Source organism: Juglans microcarpa x Juglans regia, chromosome 6S, assembly GCF_004785595.1.
Source record: "Juglans microcarpa x Juglans regia isolate MS1-56 chromosome 6S, Jm3101_v1.0, whole genome shotgun sequence".
NCBI lineage: Eukaryota > Viridiplantae > Streptophyta > Magnoliopsida > Fagales > Juglandaceae > Juglans > Juglans microcarpa x Juglans regia.
Window position 1 is genome coordinate 18,425,223 of NC_054605.1, and position 24,955 is coordinate 18,450,177.

At 36.0% G+C, this 24,955-nt stretch overlaps 2 protein-coding genes and 1 pseudogene across 3 annotated transcripts; 1 reads left to right on the top strand and 2 right to left on the bottom strand.

The window, feature by feature from the left end:
• Positions 1-2,619: 2,619 nt before the first annotated feature.
• LOC121236676 lies at positions 2,620-7,367 on the bottom strand (annotated as a pseudogene).
• A 4,626-nt stretch (positions 7,368-11,993) lies between these two features.
• Positions 11,994-16,462, top strand: LOC121237620 (glutathione S-transferase T1-like). Of its 2 annotated transcripts, XM_041134449.1 has the most exons (7): positions 11,997-12,232; positions 12,378-12,451; positions 12,825-12,885; positions 13,711-13,764; positions 14,286-14,365; positions 14,616-14,821; positions 16,015-16,462. In XM_041134449.1, the coding sequence occupies exons 1-7, from the start codon at positions 12,168-12,170 to the stop codon at positions 16,222-16,224; spliced, it is 750 nt and encodes a 249-aa protein (XP_040990383.1). In that variant the 5' UTR covers positions 11,997-12,167; the 3' UTR covers positions 16,225-16,462. The 2 variants fall into 2 exon arrangements, with proteins under 2 accessions (XP_040990384.1, XP_040990383.1); XM_041134450.1 differs by lacking the exon at positions 13,711-13,764 and having other exon boundaries at positions 11,994-12,232.
• A 403-nt stretch (positions 16,463-16,865) lies between these two features.
• LOC121237517 (probable copper-transporting ATPase HMA5) lies at positions 16,866-23,448 on the bottom strand. The gene is made up of 6 exons (XM_041134276.1): positions 22,584-23,448; positions 19,587-20,984; positions 19,217-19,471; positions 18,587-18,709; positions 17,977-18,456; positions 16,866-17,562 (listed from the first exon to the last, which is right to left on the bottom strand). Exons 1-6 carry the CDS (start codon positions 22,782-22,784, stop codon positions 17,146-17,148), a joined length of 2,874 nt encoding a protein of 957 aa, XP_040990210.1. The 5' UTR covers positions 22,785-23,448; the 3' UTR covers positions 16,866-17,145.
• Positions 23,449-24,955: the final 1,507 nt, after the last annotated feature.

Below are 24,955 nucleotides of genomic sequence, written 5' to 3' on the forward strand. Positions count from 1 at the left end.
CATACAAACAATTTTATATAAAAGTGAAGGACATTTATTATATAAAAGTGAATTTCATTTGCTAAATCAAGTTCTATTGTTTTATGTTAATATTTATTTTATTCGAGATTATTTATAAGCATAGTAAGATTTTATATGTATTGTTCTTTTCTACTAGAAAATATGTCTAATAGAAAATATATATCTAGATATGAGAAACTTGAAAAAAGAAGAAGAGAAGAATAGAAAAATTGATTGAATCCCAAAAATAATCTTTAAATAAATTTGTTACTACCAATAAACAAAATATAGTAGAAAATTTAGGTGAAACATTTATAGATGATCAAGAAATACACCAAATAGGATCACAAGATAACAAAATAAATGAAGAAATACATCAAAAGGGATATGGAGATAATGAAACAACACAACAAACCCAACAAAAAGGATCTAAGGATAGTGCTCAAGCATGTATTACTACAATTATTGCTGGAGAATTTAAGAAAAATATAGAAGAAAATAAAAATACCGAGGACATGTCTAATTCTATTCCTTCAAATATTTATGACCCTGCTCAATGGAAATATGTTGATATAAAATTAAAAGATTTATTAGTAGAAAATGGTTCAATTAAATATAGCGATATAAACTTTCCTAAGGATGAGAACTCTATACATTTTTCCACTACATATTGTATACGAAACTTATCAAATGGGAAGAAACATGATAGAAAATGACTAGTGTATTCAAAAGACTTGAATAGAGTATTATGCTTTTGTTGCAAGTTGTTTAATTCAAAACTTAGTATGAGCCAACTAGCTAATGAAGGAACCGATGATTGGAAAAATCTTAGTGCTAAGCTTAAAAGCCATGAAACAACCAATGAGCATATTACTAACATTACTGTTTGGCTTGATTTAGAAATGGGATTGTTAAGAAATAAAACAATTGATAAAAAAGTCCAAGAACAGATTAACAAAGAAAAAGATCATTGGAAAAAATGTTATTGAGAATTGTTGCTGTAGTAAAAACCTAGTAAAAACCCTTGGTAAAAATAATTTACCATTTCGAGGACAAAATGAAAAGATTTACCAAGAAAATAATGAAAATTTTTTAAGTTTGATTGACATGATTTCTGAGCTTGATTCAGTAATGCAAAAACACATTCGACGTATTCAAGATGGTGAAATTCATAATCATTATCTTGGGCATAATATACAAAATGAATTAATACACTTGCTAGCAATTGAAATTAAAAACCATATTATTAAAAAAATCGAGGAAGCAAAATATTTTACAATTATACTTGATTGTACCCCAGATGCAAGTCATCAAGAACAAATGTCTCTTATACTAAGATGTGTTAATATGTCAACAAATCCAATAAAAATATAAGAACATTTTCTAGAATTTATTAAAGTAGATGATACAAGTGGAAAATGTATTCTTAGTGAATTATTATATGCAATAAAAAGTTTTTAACTTGATATTAATAATGCTCAAGGACAAGGTTATGATAATGGGTCTAATATGAAAGGAAACAACAAGGGATGTAAAGAAGATTGCTTGATATAAACCCCAAAACATTTTACATACCATGTGGTTGTCATAATCTTAATCTTGTTATATGTGACATGCCTAATTCTTATCCTATAGCTATATCATTTTTTGGAATAGGCCAACGTATTTATTCTTTGTTTCCTTCATTAACAAAGCGATGACAAGTTTTGCAAGATAATGTGTCGATTTTAACTCTTAAGCCACTCTCACAAACACATTAGGAAAGTCAAATTGAAAGTATCAAAGCAATAAAATTCCAAACTCCACAAATAAGAGAAACTTTATTGCAACTAGCAAAAATAATTAAAGATCCTAAAACAAAAAGTGAAGCTAATTGTTTAGTAGCATATGAAATTGAGAACTTTAAATTCATATTAGGCATGACCATATGGTATGATATATTATTTACGGTCAATACTGTAAGTAAAAGTCTGCAATCCAAAGATATGCATATATAGATGTTGCCATTGATCAGTTAAAATGTCTTATTTCTTTTTTTCAAGATTATAGAGAAAATGGATTTAAATCTATTATTTATCGAAAGAGATTGCAATTAGTATGGAAATAGAAGCTGTATTTAGAGCAAAACGAATAATTCATAGAAAAAAAATATTTTGATGAAAATGTCAATGAAGAGACAACACAATCTGCTAAAGAATCTTTTAGAATTAATTATTTCTTATTTATAGTAGATCAAGCAGTTTCTTCAATTCAAAACAGGCATGAACAATTTCAAATATATGAAAATATATTTAGTTTTCTATTTAATATCAAGAAATTGAAATCACTTGACGATGGTAGTTTGCAAAAAAATTAGTCTTGAAAGCTTTTTGAAATATGAAATTAATGATTTAGATTTATTTTTTGAATTAAAAGTTTTAAAAGAAATTTTACCAATAGTAGAAAACACTCCTATTGATATATTAAGTTATATAAAAAGACTAGTTATAAAAAAAAAAGTCATATAAAAAGACTTGATTCTTTTACATATACATGTATCACTTACATAATTTTATTAACAATACCTATTATTGTTGCTTCTGTAGAAAGAAGTTTCTCAAAATTAAAATTGATAAAATCTTATCTAAAATTAACAATGTAGCATGAAAGATTAAGACTAGCCATATTATTAATTGAGAATATTAGAAGAACTTGAATATAAAAATTTAATTAATAATTTTATATATAAAAAAGAAAGAAGAATAATTTTTAAATAAAAAAATATATTTAAATGTAACCTAATTAATTTGATAAAAAAAAAAAAAAAAAAAAAAAAAAAAGGGGGCGGTTTTAACTCATCGCAGGTCTCAAAATCTATTGAGCTGGCTCTGCTTCCAATGATTTCATCTTTCCCTGGACCCACACGATCCTCAACGGATGGTACCAGATGATCGTCGAAGGGTTCAGCAGCAACCAAAAAAAGGTCCTCATTCCAAACAGAATTTAAAGTCCGAGCTGGAATAGTTTCTATTTTCAAAACCTGGCCTGTTACCTATTGAGCTTTAACATACACATCCGGGAAACGATTCTTCTCTGTTGCAACCAAGCCTTGCGCCTCAATAATATTAACACGCACATACCACAAGCGTGGTGCATGATATACTTTTGAACGTAACAAGGTAGAGGTAGCCGGTGTGCTATCGATAGGTGTAGCTGCATCAGAATGCCATGCATCAGAAAAGGCCTCATCTGCTTGGGTGCCTATCCAGACTGCAAGCATCACCTCACTCTTAATCTTCTCTCCTTTCTTATCCTCGAGCCGGTACCACTCAGGAGCAAGAGGGCTATCGGGTGGCACTCGCAATGGAACCTCATTTATGTCAAACCTTACAATGCACGAGATCCTTGTCCTTAACCACAACTTCCAGAAATGATGCTTGCATCCGATCCTTTGAAAAGGCCAACACCTGATTCCACAATGGATTTTGCTGCTTCTCAAAGTGTTTGTGTAATCCCCTTATAATTTCCAATTTTCACTTCAACAAATGGATCAAGACTCCCCGTAACATCCATAGCAGGAAGATCACGAGCCTTAACAACTAGGAGCACTTTCAATGATTTATGTATCTTATCTTTTAAAATACATCATCAAAATTTATTTTTTTTATTTTATTTACTGATTTTTACAATATACTATATATCAATTTATCTATTTTTTTTATATTATATTATTTAATAATTTGCTGAAAAAAAGTACAAGGAGAGAAAAACTATTATGAGAGCTAAAGTACATGAAAAGAAGATAAATAAATAAAATAGTTTTACATTTATGTATATTTCACGCTACATTTAGCTAAATACCGTAACAAAATGGAAAATAAATTTGAAAATACATGATCCGTGAGGCAATTTTGAGCAACTTTTCTTCAAATTTTATATAAAAATGGATTTGACAAAATCCACAGTGCTCCATATAGAAAATGCATCTGTTCAACAAGATCATAAATGCTAGAAGTCTTGTCTCCATGAATGACTTGACCCCCAACAACTCTTCCACCACCAAGGAAGGGGCTTGTTTCTTTCAGTGCATGCTCAACAGGCTATGATGATGATTCAGAGTACATGCGCACTAGCTTTGGAGGCTGTGGTTCTGTTTTCATTTCCTCAGCCCCATACTTGGTTGAATGATGGGTAACTGCTGGCCGGAGCAGAAGATTGATGATGCTGTTGGTGATTTGGGTTAGGGAGATGATAGAAGGTGTGTCTCGACTCGACTTTGTTGTTAGAGTGAGTGATTGTGACTGCATGTGGAACTGTTTGGGCATGTGCATTACTTAAGTTTGGATCCTTACTTGGCAATGATTCGACAGCAGGGATTGGACTAGAGGACTTTATGGATACGGCATCAGTAATATAAACTTTTAAGCCGAGCTCCCCTCTAACATGTGACAAGATGCTGCGCTTTTCAGAGTAGGGTACAAAATGACGAGCAAATATAAAATTAAATCACGTCAAATACATGGTTAAACATCATTTGCAGCAGTCAGATAGACACTTAAAAAGCAATCTAAAAGGAACTGTACAAAACTCACTCAACTACACCTAATTTCAACTAATTAGGATTGATTACATGAATCCTTTTATGATACTGGCCCTATCTACAGCATGCCTTCGTTTACCTCCCTTGAAGATGTTTCATAAGCAAAGTCCTCACGAGAAGTTCAATCAAAACCATTCTTAATCTAATAGGAGAGAGCCTGAACCATTTGTGCATGGGGCAAATTATGGGAAGCCAAGGTATGCAGGCGTGCAAAGTGCAAACTCAGACATACACCTTAGGTATCAAAACACACTTTTCACATTACCCTAAGAAAGAAAAACAAGCTTCTAATATTAACAAACTGAAAGATTATCAACTTCTTCTCGACAGCAAATCACGAAACATAGTCATCTCTAGTTCACAGATCTCGTCTTAAACACAAAAAAAAAAAAAAAAAAAAAAAAAAAAAAAAAAATACAATAAACTTGTAAGGGATGAAAGCATACAAATCAGTGACATGCCGAAAGTTAGAAAATACTAAGAGAAGTAGAGCACCAAAAATATATACGTATATAGGTGTATTTGTGTTTTGAACATTCATACGATGCACAGATTGATTTATCAGTATTTTTGCTAAAGGCTACTAGAGAGAGAGAGAGAGAGAGAGAGAGAGAGGGACCCAAAGGAAAAAAAACATTAATAACCACCAGCAGCCTACTTTGGCATCTATTATAGACAAAACAGAAGCAACATTTTTCAAAGACCAAACCACATAAATCCGAATTTCACCTTCCTCAAGAGGAACCTGAGGAAAAAGACAAACATTAGAATGACAAGTTTTGATCTTGTTGTAATTTTTTGTTGGATCTATTTAATTTTCAAACTTAAAAAATAACACGTGAAATCGATAGCTAATCCATTAACTTTTTGGAGACTATGTCCGGTTTAGATTTAGAGATGAGCTGAAATGAATTGAGATGATTTATAAATAGTAATGAGATTTGTGAGTTGAAATTTGTAAATATTAGTGAGATTCAACCCATCTCTCAATTCAAACCAGCTCTAAGAAAAAGCAAACAGGCCAATACTTTTTTAACCTCTTTATCTCTCACACAATAAACATGTGCAACGCTCCATTGTAGAAGGATCTTGTGAATGTTTGAGCAAAGTCACCATAATAATCGTGGTGAGTATTTCTTCTATATATATTATCAATTGGAGTAATTACAAATCAAGGTATAAAGACGTATTACAATAGAAATGGAAATAATTGATCTGTACAATTAAATCTCCTAAGATTAAGGACAATTGATCAAGCCGAGGATTACGTTGGTAACGTATCCTTGACACCCCCCCCCCCCGCGCGCAAGCTGAGCGTCGGATTTGAACGGACATGAAGCTTGGTACGAAAGAATTCGAAGAGAGGGCGAGAAACACTTTTGGTGAAGAGGTCGGCAACCTGTAGATGAGAGGGCACATATTGAGTGCAAAGTTTGCCAACAACAAGAAGTTCCCGAAGAAAATGATAATCTAATTCAACATGTTTGGCCCGTTTGGGAAATAGGATTGGAGTTTAAGAAGATCGCACTTTTGTTGTCACATAAGAGAATAGGCGTCGGTGAAATAGGAACCTTGAGATCATGAAGTAGATGGGCGAGCCAAAGAAGTTCAGCGACAGTGGTTGCAAGAGCGCGATACTTAGATTCACAGCTGGAACGGGAAACAGTGGGTTGCTTCTTAGCACTCCAAGAAACCAGATTATCACCAAGATAAATAGAGTAGCCAGAGGTGGAACGACGAGTGTCGAGACAGCCAGCCCAGTCAGCATCAGAGTAAGCAACGAGGGCACCAAAGGCAGCAGAAAGGGCGAAAAATAAGACCAAAGTGAAGTGTGCCCTTGACATAACGTAAGATGCGCTTGACAACAAGAAAGTGATCTGTAGTAGGGGCATGCAGAAACTGACTGACAGAGTTAACAGCATGAGCAATGTTAGGGTGAGTGATGGTTAAGTACTTAAGGGCACCGACTAGAGATCTGTAGAGAGTAGGGTCCGAGAAAGCTGGACCATCACCAGTCAGATGCTGAGAGACGACCATAGGAGTGGGAACAGGCTTGCTGTCAAGTAATTGTGCTCGAGTCAGAATATCCCGGGCATATTTCAGCTGATTGATGAAGAGACCACCAGTAGTGTAAGTAGCTTCCAGACCAAGGAAGTAGCTGAGAGACCCCAAATCCTTCGTGGCAAACTCAGAATTAAGCTTGCGAGCGAAGCTATCAAGAAGAGAAGAGTTGCTCCCAGTAATGATAATATCATCAACATACAGGAGCATATAGATAGTGTCAGACCACTGATGAAAAATAAAGAGAGAAGTATCTGCACGGCTGCAAGAAAACCCAAGAGTAAGAAGAAAGGAACCGAAACGCTGAAACTAGGCACGAGGTGCTTGTTTGAGGCCATTGAGAGCTTTCTTCAACTGACAGACATGATACGGGTACCGAGGATCAATGTACCCAGGGGCTGTTCCATATAGACATGTTCAGTGAGAGTGCTATTGAGAAATGTATTTTTCACATCAAGTTGGCGGAGGGGCCACCTGTTGGTGACAGCAAGAGAGTGCACAACATGAACAGTAGTAGCCTTAATAACAGGATTGAAAGTGTCAATGTAATCAAGGCTAGGTACCTGAGTATAGCCTTTGGCCACAAGACGAGTCTTGAGGCGCTCAATGGATCCGTTAGGCAGGTATTTGGTCCGAAACACCCATTTGGAACCAACAATATTGGTGTTGGCAGGTCGAGGAACCAGGACCCAGGTGCGATTATGTTGCAAAGCTTAAACTTCTTCATCCATGGCCGTAAGCCATGCAGGATTCTTAGCAGCAGACTTGAATCCTTTAGGCTCAGTAGAGGCAAAAAGAGCAGAGAGAAGTCTAGAGGATCCCAAAACACTGAGGTTCGCTGGATGACAAGTCTTGAAAATGCCAACTTTAGCTCATGTGAGCATAGGATAGGAACCCAACGGAGGAGCCGGAGCAGGAGTAACATCAGAATCAATATGAGATGGGCGAGGCTCCTGAGGCGGTGAAGAGGGGCCTGCAAGAGAGTCAGTAACCTGCAAGGACTCGTCCACTAGGTCAGCACAAATAACACACGGGTTAGATCTGGATGGAGTAATATGCGTAGAATGGTGCAAATGAGACAATGGAGGTGGGTCGGTATTTGGCATGCTTGGTTCAAGGAAATTCGAAAAATGAAGAGAGGAAGGGGGCTGAGCCTGAGAGCTAGGAAGGGGGATGAGCCTGAGAGCTATCTCTGGAGGGAAAGTGGTTTTCATCCAATTGGGCATGGCGGGTGATATAAAGCTTAGAGATAGTGGGATCAAGGCAGCGAAATCTTTTATGGGAAAGGCTGTATCCTAGAAAAATGCAATGGATGTTGCGAGGAGAAAATTTGTGAGACATATAATCACGCAAATAAGAATAAACACGACAACCAAAAGGATGAAAATTCTCATAATTTGGTGAGGAACCATAGAGAAGCTCAAAGGGAGACATACCTCCAAGAAGTGGTGTGGGCAAACGGTTGATGATGTAAGCTGCAGTGCTGAAGGCGTCAACCCAAAAACGAGGAGAAAGATGGGAATGGAAAAGGAGTGTCAGTCCTGTTTCGGTCACATGTCGGTGTTTTTGTTCAGGGCGGCCATTTTGGGCGGGAAAGTATAAATAACTTTATTTTGACTATAAAAAAGTCACTTTGTATTATTAATAAAAATTCACATATTTTTGGGGACTTATCTTACTTGTCACAAGCATATGTATTCTACAAATTCTCACAAATCCAAGTCAGTAACTTATATAAGTTAAGATCTGTCTTTAACTATTACGGAACATCTTTTTTTCTTAAGAATGAAATAAAAGAGTATTTTGTTGGAACGCAAGGAATATTTGATTCCGAATTAAGACAACATAAAAACCTTCGAAATTCTTTAATTAATGAATGGAAAAACTGGTTGATGGTGAATACCCGAGGTGCTAAGGTGTGCTTTAAAGCGATTGCTTGTAAACTCAACACCACCATCACTTTGAAAAATTTTGATGCGGGTGGAATATTGATTTTCCACAAATTGTTGAAAATGAATAAAAACGTCAGAAAATTTAGATTTTAATTTCAAAGGATAAAGCCAAGTGAAACGGAAATAATCATCAATGAATAATACATAATAAATAAATCCCAAATTTGACTTGACTCCCAAATATCGCAATGAATAAGATCCAACACATGAGAAGAACGGCGTTCATTACGAGAGTAAGGCAAGCGATGATTTTTTACAATTTGACATGTGTCACATAATGATGGAAAAGGCAATAATGAGGTAAGATAGAGATGACCATTTTTATTTAAAAAAGAAATAACCGAATGGCTCAGACGAGCATGCCATAAGTCATATGAGGAATGAAGAGCCTTATTTTTAAGAACAGAAATAAAAGCAGAATTTCTGCGCTCTAGCATATATAAGCCACCATCTCTTTTACCGGTTGCCACCACCCTTCCCGTTTGAAGATTCTGGATAGAGAAAAGGTTATTAGTAAATGTAACAGAGAGAGGAAAATCAGATGTTAATTTACTAATTGACATGAGATTTTTGGTTAGATGAGGAACAACTAGGACATCCAATAAATTAAGTGTTGGGGTAGGAGAGAGTGAACAATATGGGTAATGGGTAGGGAAGCACCATTTTCAACAATTACACAATCCTTACCTGTATAATTACTTGCGTAATCCAAGTGGGAGAGGTCCGGTATCATATGGGTCGAAGCCCCTGTGTCCAGATACCAATCACTGGGCTCCTGCCCATGAAGAGAACAAGAGGCGTTAAAGGCCTCAGTGAGATGGGCTGTGTTGCCAACAGCATCTCCTCCCCGTACATACCTCTGGTTGCACTTGTTGGCATAGTGCCATTTCTGCCTACAAATTTGGCAGCGCGGTGGATGGTGTCCCGACCCATGGTGGGAATGGCCATTGCCACGGTTTGAAGAGGATCCTCGTCCTTGTTGATGGCGAGCAAGATGTCTAGAATTGGAGCGATGGTGACCGCGATTTGTGGCGATGAAAGCAGCGAGTGAAGAACCAGAAGATTCAAGGGACTTCTGGAAAAGATCGAAACTTTCAGCCTTGGAGACTAGATCAGTGAAGGAAGGCAGGGGAGTTTGAGCCATTTGGGCGGTGGAAAAGCTGGTGAACTCCGAACCCAGACATCGGAGGAACTAGTGAACTTAATTAGTGCTGTCGACAGGTCTTCCGATGGCATGGAGTTGATCACAAAGGGCCTTGAATGCCCGAGCCTATTCGGTTACCGAACGCGTCCCTCGTTTCATCAACTATAAATTGTCCTTGAGACGAATTTCTCGAGCTTTTGATCTGTGACTGAAGGTATTTTCGAGGGCTAGCCAGACTTCCTGTGAGGTGGAGAGACCCACAACCTCGGCCATGGCTTCCTCTGTGAGGGAGGAGAGCAAGAGGCTCAAGAGTCGCTGGTCAGTATTCTTCCACGCCAAGTGTTTGATATTTGGTGTCTGAGAGCCAACAGGGTCAAACCGTGGAGGAGGTGCAAGAGTTCCATCCACATGTCCGAGTAGTTCTTGGCTTTCAAGAAGAGGAAGGAGCTGACTTTTTTATAGGAGATAATTGGAGGAGGATAGTTTGATGGTTACCATGTGAATCATGGTGTTGAAGGGGAGAAGGGTGGGTGAGATGTTTTCGGCAGCCATGGAAGCAAGAGGAATCGATGGAGGTTAATCCGTGCGGGCTGCTGATACCATGTGAATGTTTGAGCAAAGTCACCACAATAATCGTGGTGAGTATTTCTTCTATATATTATCAATTGGAGTATTTACAAATCAAAGTATAAAGACGTATTACAATAGAAATGGAAAGAATTGATCTGTATAATTAAATCTCTTAAGATTAAGGACAATTGATCAAGCCGAGGATTACGATGGTAACGTATCCTTGACAGATCTTAAAAAGTATGAGCTTACTATATGGCACACTACGCTTCAAAACTAGAGATCCTTAAAATCCGATACTCACGCACGAAACTTACATAGGAGATTCCACTCAATATACATATAAGAAAAACAAGAAAATCCAAGACACAGGGAAACAAAATAAAAAGAAACAGAGAGATGAGAGGGAGAGAGAAATGCACAGTGCACTCACGCAGGTTGAACAAGGTTGGAAAGCAAAACTGTGTTACAGATCCTTCACGGATTTGAGATGTTATTAAGTTTAACACTCAAACAAAGTAAATAAATAATAAAAGTACTTAAAATGCAGAGAGATATTATAAACCCTTTCCGGGAAAAAAAAAAAAAAAAATCCTGCCTTATTTTTTTCATCGAACTTTAACAAAACAATAGAAACTTAAAGCTGAGGAAATGAAAAGTGTATAAAAAACACAAAAATAAGAATAAAGAAGGTACTACTTAGCATATGAGAACAAAAACAAGCAGAATCTAAAGCTTTTAGTAGGTCGGCAATAGCATTGAGTCATAATACTTTGCAGAGAACGCAGGAATTAACCAAGAACAAAAAAAGAGTTGCCTACTTTTAGCTACAAAAAGCCTTGGGAATTGAGGCCATTATCAAGACGTCCAAAGATCTGAGCTTTATAAAACTGAAGCATCAACTGAGAGAAAAAGAGTGCGAGAGTAATCGACGCGCAGAACGAGGAATCAAACAAAGAAGTGAAAACCAGAGATGCAGCAATGGCAACGAGAGAGGTTTTGTTCAACAAAATGTAAGGACTGATATTGCGACGAATACAGTGTTTCCGTTTGTAAGAGAAATGGTAGGGTCTGCACGGCTTCCGGTTGGTAAACGTTTGGATCATGAGATGTAAATGAGATCCTCTGATTGCTCAATCGAATGGGAGAGATAGAGATATAATAAAAGTTCGAAAAGTTTATGCTTTTGTTACTTCTCTTCGAAATTACATCATGCAATCTTACATATTGAACAAGCCATTCCTTTTGGTGGGTTGCTTGAAACGACTCTGGATGAATTTATTGAAAGTGGGGGCGGCATGTTCTTGATGGGAAAATACCAGTAAATGAACGGTCAAGAACTCTTGGGATCGACAGTAATAACATTCATTGTAGTTTGTACCTTCCTCAAAATCAAGGGATCACTCACGTGGATCCGAGTCAGAAGTTTCCTCTCAGATCGATCAGAGGATCATGCATGTAATTATTAACATGCATTGTAGTTTGTACCTCCCTCAAACTCAAAGATTCTCTTCGGTAATTATTAATATGTAATTATTTTCCGAGCGATGAGTTTTAAAATTATCCTAGAAAATTGGTTGAGTTTAAATAATCGCCTCTATAGATAAGTATTCGCTTCTATAAGTCTCGTCCCTAACCAGTTTCATCCACCTCGTTACAAAAATATCAGTCCAGACAATTTTACCGCTTTAACAGCTTAAATACTCGACTTCGCTTTCTTTTGGAACCAAACCAACAGGAGTTGGAAAGCTGACAAGCTGTACACAATCCGCGCCTCCTATTCACTTAACCTCAGTGAGAGAGAGAGAGAGAGAGAGAGAGAGAGAGAGAGAGAGAAGACTACGGGAAACCAAGAAAAAAAATGAAGCTGAAAGTGTACGCGGATCGGATGTCCCAGCCGTCTCGGGCCGTTATTATCTTCTGCAAGTAATTCTACATATTCCCTCATCATCCTTTTCATTTTTTTTTTCGAGTTTTTGTTATATTATCTTCATTTTTTGGTATAGTTCTATCGTTATCTACTGTAATTGGAATCTGCGTTTTCCTCTTTTTTCTTTCTGGGTGCTATCAGGGTTAATGGTATAGACTTCGAGGAAATCAAAGTGGATCTGTCCAAACGCCAGCACTTGTCTGCAGAGTTCAAAGGTACATATATATATATGTATGTATGTATGTATGTATGTATTTATTTATCTATACATACATACATTAATACCTGTGAGCGCGCATACGTATGTACATGAATTAATCTTCTGAGTTCGGCATGATCATATTGATCGAATTCATGGCCTTGCTAACGTAATACCTATGGGCTGTTTGAGAGAAAACACGTTGTTACCGTAGGTGAAGAAAGCAACGACTGCAAGTTCAGGAAAAAAAAAAAAAACCTTTTAGACAATTGAATTGTAAAGTGGATGTGATGAAGCAGATGCATCTGTGGGTTGGGGTGGAATGAGCTCTCGGGTTTGATTCTTACTTTTGAGCTCACTTCTTTGTTCCCCCTTTTATGTATTTTCAGAAATAAACCCTATGGAGAAAGTTCCAGCTATTGTTGATGGAAGATTTAAATTGTTTGAGAGGTAATCAAAGATTTCGATTCCATGCTTCGTCATAATTTGCTAGTTTTCGCCAATAAGATTTGATTTCTTGAAGAATTGGAAGGGAATTTTCTCAGCTTTTGTAATCAATACTGCAATTGAACTATCATGGGGAGAAATTTTAATTCCAAAAGCATGCACATATTTGGTCGTTGCAGAGACGATGGTTTGCATTTCTTTTGAAATATTGTCTGTGTAATCCACCAATTGATAGTTATTTTGCTGATAGCAGTGAGTAGGTTCTCTTGGGCTTCCCTGGTTCAAGTGCTTCTCTAGGAGATTATTATCATAGCTGTGGGTTCCTTTGGATTTCTCTCTCTTATATAATATGGATATTTATGATAATTTTGTTGGATTCTCTTAAAAACAATGGTGTAGATATCTATGATGAATCATGCCAGCCTCATTTCTTATATGTATTATTCAATTTTAAGGGTCTGGAACATGCACATTGTGGCTTCTTAATGGCCATCATCTAGACTAAAGCTCAATGCTGCATATGTTGTCATGCTTCTATATTTGAGTTGTTGTCTTAGTTGACTCATCGTTCTTGTTTTCCTTAAGTAAGATCCACCCTATGTATACATATATAGTTATTTATAAATACTTGTTATTGATGCTTTTGGCCTGTGATGCTTATAACTAGACTTTCTTGAAGTTTTACTTATAATTTATGCTGTTGAAGATCTGCTATGTTTTATTCTTTCTCAATTTACCCATTGATTTGAATAATGAAACTTTTCAATTTATCCATTGATTTATCTAATGAAGCTATTTTTTTAATTTTTTTTTTTTTTTTTTTTGCAGTCATGCGATTCTTATCTATCTTGCTTGTGCATTTCCTAGAGTCGCAGATCACTGGTAAATAGAGTGGCCCTTCTTGCAGTTAGTTTCCAGGTTATATTTTATTGACAATCAAAATATGTGATTTAGTCGAAGGATGGTGCAGGTTTTGGTGAGTACATGAATATGGGTAGTGCTTTGGTCTAATTCAAGTCTCACTTTTATCCAACAAAACCAAGGAGCAGACGTCTTGTTTGCCAGGAGTCCTTGACCACAGTGATACTCTGTTTTATTCCTTAAATCTAGATTCAGGTTTTAAATTGACACCTCACCTTAGTGTATAGAAGAAGAAAACTGAGTTTCAATTAGTAGGGCATGCCCTGTGTCTTAAATTTAAAGGATAGATGTATTTGACATAAAATCACTCCAACTTAGATACCAGTGTGTGCATAAATTAGGTTAAAATCTTGTTCATATCTACGAGCATCCGGCTGCAGAAATGTTACTATTTCCTGGTGGTTTGTTGTGATCCATATTTAGTCTCAATAATTTCATTCTGCGGCCAGGTTTTTAACTTCCTTTTCTGTTCATACTATCAGGTATCCGGCTGATGTTTCCAGGAGAGCGAAGATCCACTCAGTATTGGATTGGCATCACTCTAATCTACGGCAGGCCGCAGGTGTCAACTCCAAAAGATGCTCTTAGTTATTAAGTGTTATCAAATATAACTCTACATCTCCTGATTGTACATTTATTTGCAATCTAGTGGATATACATTAATCAGCATGGAATCATTAAATATCAGTTGTTTCTGGTTATTCCTTCAAAATGTGGCAATACTTATACACATTTGGCATTTCAATGCACTTGACCAAGTTTTCTCTTTTCTGACGAGCTAGAGTTTTTTTACTTGACTTTTATTATTTCAGCCTCGTTTGTTTTTAATACCGTTCTGGCACCAGCACTTGGGTTTCCCCTGAATCCACAAGCGGCTTCTCAAGCCGAGAAACTTCTATCCTCATCTCTGTCAAAAATAGAGTCCATTTGGCTCAAGGGGAATGGACGCTTCTTGCTGGGTGGCTTTCAACCATCCATAGCGGATCTTAGCCTCATTTGTGAGATTATGCAACTAGAGGTAAAGATATGATTCAATGCTTCTGTTGTTGCCCCTAGCTAAAAAGGGGAGTTTTGTTCTTTACTAGAGTTAATTTCTATATGGTGGCATGTTAATTGGCATTTGTTGAGATCATTGACCGAGAAAACGTAAACATTAAACAAAAAGTGGTCATTATAAGGAGATTGCACGCTTAAAATGCTCTAAAGATAGCTCAGACCAGGACAAGTGGTAATTGGTGTTTGTTGAGATTAGGGGTATAAATTCAAACCGGAAAACCGGTTCGGACTGGACCGATTGTACCGGTTTTGAACCGGTCCGGTCTGGGACCGGTTCTTAGAATGTGAAAACCGGCCGGTTTCGGTCCGATTTCAGTTTTAAGATTTTTCGGACCGGACCCGTTGATAAAAAATATATATAAAAAATAATATTTGTATTATTGTATATATAAGTTTTATACAAAATATTATATATATATATTAATATATATAAGTTTTATATATTATGTATAATTATAAATTTTTATGTGAAATTTTTATATATAATATATATAATTATATATATTCACATATGAAATAATTTGTTATTATAATTTATAAATTATTACATAAAATGTTAATACTAAATCACTAAAAGTTTATAACTAATACTAATAATAAATATATAGTTTATAACTAATACTAATATATAACTTATAACTATACCAATAGTCTAATATTAATACTATTATATAGTCTAATATATTAATAAAAGTATAAAACAGATTTTTTTAAATCACTTTTTTTATAAACAAATTTTTAATGACAAATTGTGAAACTTACATTTTAAAAAAAATCGAAAAACCGGACTGGACCGAACCGGAAACCGGTAAAACTGAAAGTACCGGTTTAGGAGGGAAATCAGTGCGTAATCGGTTTTGAAAAATACAAAACCGGTATATACCGGTTCGGTCCTAGATTTTGTCCAAAACCAGACCAAACTGGACCTGTTACACCCCTAGTTGAGATCAGTAAGCGAGATAAGTTTTTTTTTTTTTATCTTTTTGAAGAAAAAATTGCAGAAGTATACTTTATTAGTTGGAGTTCTAATCTATGGTTCTGCAGAGGGATTTGTTCTTGATCTATTCTTGTTATAACTACAAGTTTGTTACAAACAAAGACTAGTTATCTAGGTGACATTATGGGTCACATTGTATTACTTATTGCCATATATAGGTTTTGGATGAGAAGGATCACAGCCGTATACTAGGCCCACACAAGAAAGTTCAGCAGTGGATTGAGGATACAAGAAATGCAACAAGACCTCACTTTGATGAAGTACATACCATCCTCTATAAAGCCAAGTCAAAACTCGCAGTGCAGCGCTCAGTGCGTGCAAACAGTGAGACAGAGCCTAGCATAAGAAAGTTGCCTTCAAAGATGTGAAAACCATGTTGCTGTTTATTAAGCATTGTAAATGTCATAGTTTACAAGATTGAGCATTGTACAAAGATAATGTAATAAAACTCTTTAGGATTTTTAATGTGGATCAAGGCTATGATTGGCATTGAAAATGTGAACTAGAAACCAGCAGTTTCGCCTGGTGGGTCACAAATGCCTGACTTATCAAGTTATCCAGCAAATTACAAGGAGTTCATGTGAAATAATGTAAAATTTATTTTAGAATTCAATTGTGTTTGGCTTTATTTGTACTTTTCTTTTTTACGTGTATAACCCGTTTCATGTTTGAGTCCGGGTGCTTTTGAAAATTGTGCAATACGTTTTTAAAGGTCTCGAACAATCTATTTCCAAAAGCAGTCATATGAAAGCAATATCATTTATCAAACATGTTTGGTATACTATGGCGTAAATTTTTATGAGGGGAGCTAGGCTACCGCTCTGTCATTATTGGCGTGCTGCCTAAGCAAAATTTATCTTTTTTATTTTTTCTTTTCACATTTTTTTAACATCTTTAAATATTTTAAAATATATATATCAATATATTAATAGTTATTTTTTTAATTATCCAATAAAAAAAATTAAATAAATAAACAGTTAAAATGAGAGGACATACTACTAGTATTATTCAATTTTTATTCATTGAATTTAGAAACAGAAAATTATTCCAACTGACACATGCATTCACAAAAGAAATAAACTTTTCATAGCCAAGTATAAGAAGGTTGGTTTACAATTTGAAGTTAATGGGTGCACAATTTAAGAGGTGATCGGTTATGAAATCAATATGTATCTGATGATCTACAGCTGTTTACATATTTTCTTCAATGAAAACATCGCCTAAATTTATTTCTATGGAGAACCTTCACTCCTAGATGCATATAGTCAGACGAAAAAAATCATTATTGATTACTCGATCGTTATCCCATGTATCTCCAGGTTGTCCAGCTTCCGGGGTCTCCTGTAATACTTCAACAAGAGGGAACTGCAAACAACACTGACAGATGAGGCTGCCATTGCTGCTCCAGCAATCCATGGTGGCAAACGAAATCCAGTAAATGGAAAAAGAAAACCTGCAGCAATAGGGATGCCAAGAATGTTATATCCCAAAGCCCAGATGTAGTTTAGAAGTATACGCGTGAAGGTTTTCCTGGAAAGATCAATGGCAGTTATAACATCCTCCAAGTTGTTCCTCATTAGAACAATGTCCGCTGCCTCAATGGCAATGTCTGTGCCAGCGCCAATAGCCATTCCGACATTTGCTACTGCAAGTGCTGGTGAGTCGTTTATGCCATCTCCCACCATTGCCACAATGTAACCTTCAGCCTGTGAAAGAGGAAAAAAAGAGAGAGATGTGTACGTTTTATCAAGACGATAAAGTCGCATTGAACTTGGTCTAGGCCTATGACTATATCCAAGTGTTAGTCATGACGTTAAAAGTAATTATGGATGTATACAGCAAAAAGATGTTAATGGAGGCGGATGTATTGACTAGGTACGTAAAAATAATTGTTAGATAGTCCCAGCATACCTACAAGTACTTGTACTCCTATCCTATCTCAAGACGATATGCCATTATAAATTAATGCTTATTTAACCAAATTGAATGACACTACATCCTTTGATATAGGAGGAGCACCATGTCATCCACACCTGTCAACTGCTTGATAGATAGAAACTGTGGAATGTATCCATATTTTCACACAATCGTGACATCAAAAATTTTTACTGACCATGTACCTGAAAATCCCTCACTTTCTTTGCTTTGTCTTCTGGTTTGGCTTCTGCAATGACAGTTTCAATTCCGACTTCACCGGCAACGGAATTGGCAGTGCCCCAATTATCACCTGTCACCATTATGCTCCTAATCTTCATAGACTTGAGAATGGAAATGACTTCTCGAGCACCTGGTTTAAGAGGATCAGATATGGCTAGAACTCCAGCCACCTCCCTATCTATAGCTACTAGAATCCCAGTTTGAGCCATCCCTTCAGCTTTTGCAAGTATATCTTCAGCATCCAATGGAATTTCAACGTTCTGGTTGAACATCAAGCTTTTGTTTCCCACAATTATTTCCCTGTTTTGAACACTGGCTTTCACTCCATGGCCAGTAATTGAGATAAAGGCTCGTGCTTCTGGCCAGGCGGGATTCTCTTTATCTTCTACGAAGTTCTTGGCATACTCCACTATGGCCTTTGCTAATGGGTGTTCACTGTTCACCTAGTAGAGATATACCAGGCCAATATTATCAGTGCCAGAGATACATAACATCACTTTGGCTTCAAAGATAGATCTCTCATCTACTAAAGAGTGATATTCCACAGAAAAAGAACAAGAAAAGACCGAGTACCTCTGTTGCAGCAATTAGTACATAGAATTCTTGACGCTCCATTTTTTTCAAGAGTTGTGTGTTAACGACCACAGGTTTCCCTACTGTGAGAGTCCCCGTCTTGTCAAACATGATGCAGTTCGCCTACAAGAGCAAACATGCACACAGAAAGCAAGTCTGAAGAATGCTGTCGGGCAGACACCTAACAGTATCTATGGATATATAGAAAGAATATTGGTCCAGATTAGGGACAAAAATTCAAGAAAGATCTACTGAGTTTGAGTTTTAACTTCGTCGTGTTCCTATAAAGTTCTACCAACTAAAGTAGTTTTAATATAGAAACCACCAAAAGATAAGAAATTTGGGAAACCCACAAGCATTTGGGTGGCGATTGAACTTGTACTATTCCTAAATCACTTCCTACTTTTTCTCTCTTTTTGGCAACTAGAGAGTAAAATGGAAAAAATGTTGACTGGGAGGATGGAGAAGTGTACCACGAGAAGTGATTGCAAAAGGAGAAGCCTTAATTCTTATATATTGCTTTAACGTAATGTTGACAGCAGTATCCATGGGACAAGCTGCAACTTCAAAGAAATTCAATATAAATTGATTGGAGAAAATCGAAGAATCAAGATGAATTTCACATGCTACCTTATGAGCACTTTCCAAAGCTTGGCCGCCTTTAATGAGTACACCTTGAGATGCGCCAACTCCAGTGCCAACCATAACAGCAGTTGGAGTTGCTAGGCCTAGAGCACAAGGGCAAGCAATGACCATGACAGAAATACCAAACTGAAGTGCAAGTTCAAAGCTACTCATGGAAGATGGAATCCATGATTTTGGGTAGGCATGGAACTTCCCAGCCAAAAACCAGGCAAACCAAGTTGACAATGAAAGTATAATGACCTGCAGAAAAAGCCTATTTCTTTAACAATGGCCTCGACAAACAAAATAATTGAAGTCAAACCGCAGGGGAAAATGAATCAAGAGAGAGGATAAAGCATGTAGTCTGTACTCTCACCAGAGGCACAAAGTATTTGGAAATGCGGTCAGCATACTTCTGGATAGGAGCTTTAGCCATCTGTGCTGACTCGACAAGTCGAACAATCTGAGAAAGAGCAGTATCTGATCCTACTCGTGTTGCTTTAATTTGCAACACCCCATTCTCATTCACAGTTCCTCCAATCACTGTGTCTCCCTTCCGTTTTGCCACTGGCCGTGATTCTCCTGTTATCATGCTCTCATTTACGTGGCTTTCCCCCCGCAGAACATAACCATCTGAGGCTACTTTGGCACCAGGGATAATTTTAATTGCATCATTCTTTTGTATTAGCCGACCATCAATTTCTTGTTCGCTCACGTCATTTCCTTCACCGTCCAAAGTTAACAATATTGTTGTTTCAGGAGTCAATTCCAAAAGCTTGGCAATGGCCTCTGATGTCTTTCCCTTCGCCAAAACCTCTAAATATTTCCCAAGTAGAATAAAAGAGATAAGCATCGTGCTAGTCTCAAAGAAATCTGTACCCTTGAAATCTTTTGAATAAGCAGCCCTTAGCAATGAGTAGACAGAATAGAAGTAGGCTGCATTTGTTCCCAAAACGATCAAAACATCCATATTAGCAGAACCATGGCGCAAAGCTTTATAGGAACCAAAGTAGAATCTCCGCCCTATAATGAACTGTACTGGTGTAGAGAGCTCCCACCTCACAACCATGCCAACTGTCAACATGTTGATTACCTTAGTATCTAGTACCTGCCTAAATCCAGGGATATACATCAAAACCATGGATGTTAGAAACACAGGAATCGTAAAAACCAAACTCCATAAAAAGAATCGATAATACTGCTTAATCTCCTCCTGTCTACGAGCTTCTTTTCCTCCTCCTTTGGGGTATACGCTTGCTTTAAAACATCCACCACCAGTAGATTCAATGACACTGATGAAAGTTCTAGGTCCTGTCATATCGGGTTTGTAAGAAATTGAAACTTTGTTAAGTTCAGGGTATATGATTATCTCTTGAACCCCAGGGATTGCTTGAAGAGACTTTTCAATCAGTCTTGTTGTATGATGATCTGTGTCTAAACCATCAACTTTAAGCTCTATGTTACTTATTTCTTCCCCAGTACTAATGAGCATGGCTTCAAATCCAGTGTTTTCTATGGTTTCCAATAGTTTATTACAGCTCACAGTCTTAGGACTATAATGAATTTCTGCTTCTTCAGTTGCCAAGGCCACTTGGGCCTTTTGAACGCCTGGAATTGCTTGCAGAGCCGATTCAATAGTGGAGGAGCAGGAGGTGCAAGTCATTCCATTTACGTGTATTTTGCATACTTGAGTGGATCTCTTAATATTCTTGTCATTACTGATCAATGTTGCTTGAAATCCAACATTTTCAATAGTCTCACGAATTGTTTGCTCCTATAAAATCATTGGAAATAATGATAAAAGCTTAGAATATGGGCAAATTCAAAAACATCACTTAAATTACCTTAAGCAATTGTCAAATTTGCCAGCAAGTGTTTGCATAGAACGACTAACAGGGACACCACAAACACAATTTCTCTGCCTCGTTTGTTTTCACAACTTTTGTCAATTAATTTCATCTCATTTAATCAGTACAATTTTCCTCACCCGAATTATACTGCAATCTAGAGAGGAAATTGCAGTGAATCTCGATAAAATTAATTGGCCCAAGCAAAGATATATCTACTTATTACAAAGTGTTAAATAGATTCTATCTATATTTCTTTACAAAAGAGGACATGACAAGTCTGTCAAGCAATCAAGAAAGAAAGCCAAAGTTTCTGCACAGGGAAAAGGGAGAAGCAAGGGGCTATTTAAGAGAGAACATGACAAGTACTGCACAAAAAAAGAATAATTATTAAAAGAAAATTATAAGGAGACAGAAAATAAGTATAGTAAAATGTCATGCAGCGTAACATTCAAAATCCTCGAACCCTAATTGGTATTAACCCCCCAATAATTCTTATAAAACAAACTCTTCAGTACAGACACAGAGAGGCTCTATGAGAAGCGACAGAGATATCTTTCTTTACCATGGTGAGAAAAAGTACTGTCAGTTGCATTAATATCATAGTTCCAAAATTAAAATAGCAATCATGTAGCCCTAAATTTAATTTCTCCCTCAATATAATATTGAATTCTAAGTATAATAATATTCTTTATTATATGGAGACATTTTTAGGACTACATCTTTACAATTATGAAGTGTTTGAATACATAACATATGTTCCTATTTATAGAAAAATGTGACTAGAGAAATAATAGAAATACAATCAATCAATGATACTAATTGATATTGATTGATTTACATGATAAACTAAAAATGGTAGAGAATAAGTCATATTTTCATATAGATTAGAATATTATGAATATATTCTAAGTCTGGTAATATTCTATAATATTAATATTCTAACAGTTAGGAACCTAGAGATAAAAAAATGAGTAAAGCAAAAAATGAAAGATCAAAGGTATACCCGCGCGGGCGCTATCCAAGAGTTTAATGTAATTTATATTGGAGAATTTTATTCTGATTAATGATTAAAGAAACAGTGTGGCCATACAAAGGTTTAATATAATTTATAACAAATCCTAATTAGCGGATTGAGTCCGATTAATAAACCCTAGTCAGTGGGTCAGGCCGAACCAAGGGTCAAATAGGTCAAAAATTTCATCAAAACTCTTTAATAAATAATTGTCGAGTCGGATCATCAAATCAGATGGCACACAAATGAAATCCCGCTCCATACAAACATGAAGTCCAACAACATTTCATAAAGTAGATAATTTTTTCTAAACATGAAATGCTTTAACCATTAATTTAACCAGATTCCACAAAAACTTAACGTTATAGAAAGTTAATAAATAATGTTTTCATGTTTAAAAACTATTTTAGATCAGGAAGCTTGCCTTCTGAACTCCGTTAACATCCTTTAAAAAACAAGCAAACAGCACATCAATGGTAAACCCAGGAATGCTAGGAAATTAATTACTTACGTTGACAAAACTGGGGTGGTAAAGGACTTGGGCTCTATTATTCAGAACATCGACCGCGGCCTCGCGTATTCCCGGCAGCCGCATGATGGCCTTCTCGACTGAGCCGGCACATGCTGGTGAGCATGTCATGCCGATGACTGAGAACACGGCGGCCTTTGCCTCGGACGACCACCCCTCCACCTTGTTTTCTTTTGGCGACATGCTTATAATAAATATCCTCGGTTCTTTTGCTCCTGGCCTGCAGGCTAGCTCCCCGCGCGGCCACCTCAATTTACTGCAAATTAATATAACTCAACTTCGAGGTGCTATATAGCTACTGACTGATCATTTGGTGGCGCACGACCGGCGACAAGCATTTGTCTCCCCCTAAATGTAAGCTTCTTTTGTTTTGGACAAGAACGTACAGCGAAGATAAGAGGGTTTGTGCTTGATTATTTGGAAAGCTAACTGGATACACATGACTTTATATATACTTTATGATATAGCACGCCAGGATGATCTCCGCGCATTTACAGTTTTAAAAAAATAAAAAAATATAATGATATAATATGGTTGAGTACTACATATCTGGGTCCTACCATTACTTGAGATAAACGCCATGCATGATAATATGTTAGCAGCTAGCATATCAAGTGTACATTTCTGGCCACTAAACCCTAGCAAAAAAACAAAAGATTTTAAAAAGAAAGGGATCACCTTCACCATATGATGCCCGACCGACATATATTTTAGGCTTTCTGGGAAATCAAGTGGGAGTTTCATGTGAAGATGACATGATTCGCATGCAGAAGGATTTGCCTTCTTGTCTCTGATTACCTTTATCAGAAGACAGAGATGAAAAGGGTGATATCTAATGTCTATTCATGGAAACGGCAATCTTTCTTCTTGATCTACTTCTTCTTCTTTTTGTTATATATGCTTTTTATTAATTATTTGGCTTTTGCTTCTCTCTTTCGTACTCTTAAAGGCCGAATTAAGTTTCTGGTAGTGGTATCCGAGACGAAAGCTCTCAGCGATTGAGTGATTCGAGAAGCTGCCATAAAACTTAACAGTTCTCTAGCTAGCTTGTCAGTGATTTGAGGAAGCCATAAGAGTGCAGCCCGTTTCCATCAAGATCAAGTTAATTATTAGTATATATTTATATGCATAAAGACTTTCTCTGTCTGTTTGGTGTTAAAAATCTGTAAGTGATTGTAGGTATTAGGAAAATGCTACACCTGCAATTATTTTTATAATTTTTTATACAATTATATATATTTTAAATAAGGGATATTTTTGTAAAATAATTTATAAAAATAAATCAGTTTAATAAACAAACAATAACTGTCCGTGTATCATTACTCAGGTAGGTATTACCTTAAGGAAAATACTTTAACCACAAAAAGATTATACAAAAGTAAATCCACAAACTGACGTAATTTGATGCAATACGTTAGATTATAAAATTATTTTTAATATAAAGTAGATCTCATGAAACCACGTCAATTTGTTAATTTACTTTTATATAATTTGTTTGTAACAATTCTCTTACCGTAAATATCATATTGTGTATGGCATGGAATATATATACAGGATAATATGCAGGTTGGATTGGGGTACTAAAACTTTAGCTTCAAGTCTTAATTTAGCCAACCAAAAAAAAAAAAAGAATAAAACTTTTAATTTAGATGCAGGCGGGCCACTTGAATTTTCTTTTAGTTATATCATATATGTCATAATATATATACTAATTATTTAAATATTAAATTATAATACAAGATGTCAACTGTGCTTAGTTACATAATCTTATTCTTTATACGAAAAAAAAAACCAAAAATTATTTATATATATATATATATATATATATATATTAATTGGCATAATGGCAGTAGTACTACTCATGATGTCCTAAAGTTGGGTGGATAACATCATTTTGTGACTCTGAGCTATCTATTTGATGGGTGGATTTTAGAGGAGGAGATCTCAAGCTTACATGATGATGAGCTAATTATTCGGATTGATTAATATTAATAAAATTGGAGTATTTAATTTCTTCTTCTAAAAAAAAACAAAAATTTCTTACCTTTCTCTATTTGCCAATCCTTTTTTGACCTAACAAACACTGCAAAAAAGAGTTTAACAGAACCTACGTACAAAGAATTTAGACAAGCAAAAAGAATTGATCGAATGAAATTATGCATATATATATATATATATATATATTACCATATACACATGATCATATATATATATATATATAATGTATCGAAAATGGTTAGGAATATCATGATAAGATCAGCGTGCGTATAAGAAATATCTTAAGAAATTAAGCATGCATTTTCCCTAATCAAAGTCATCAGAGGCTAATTAATTAGCACTTATCCAACATATTT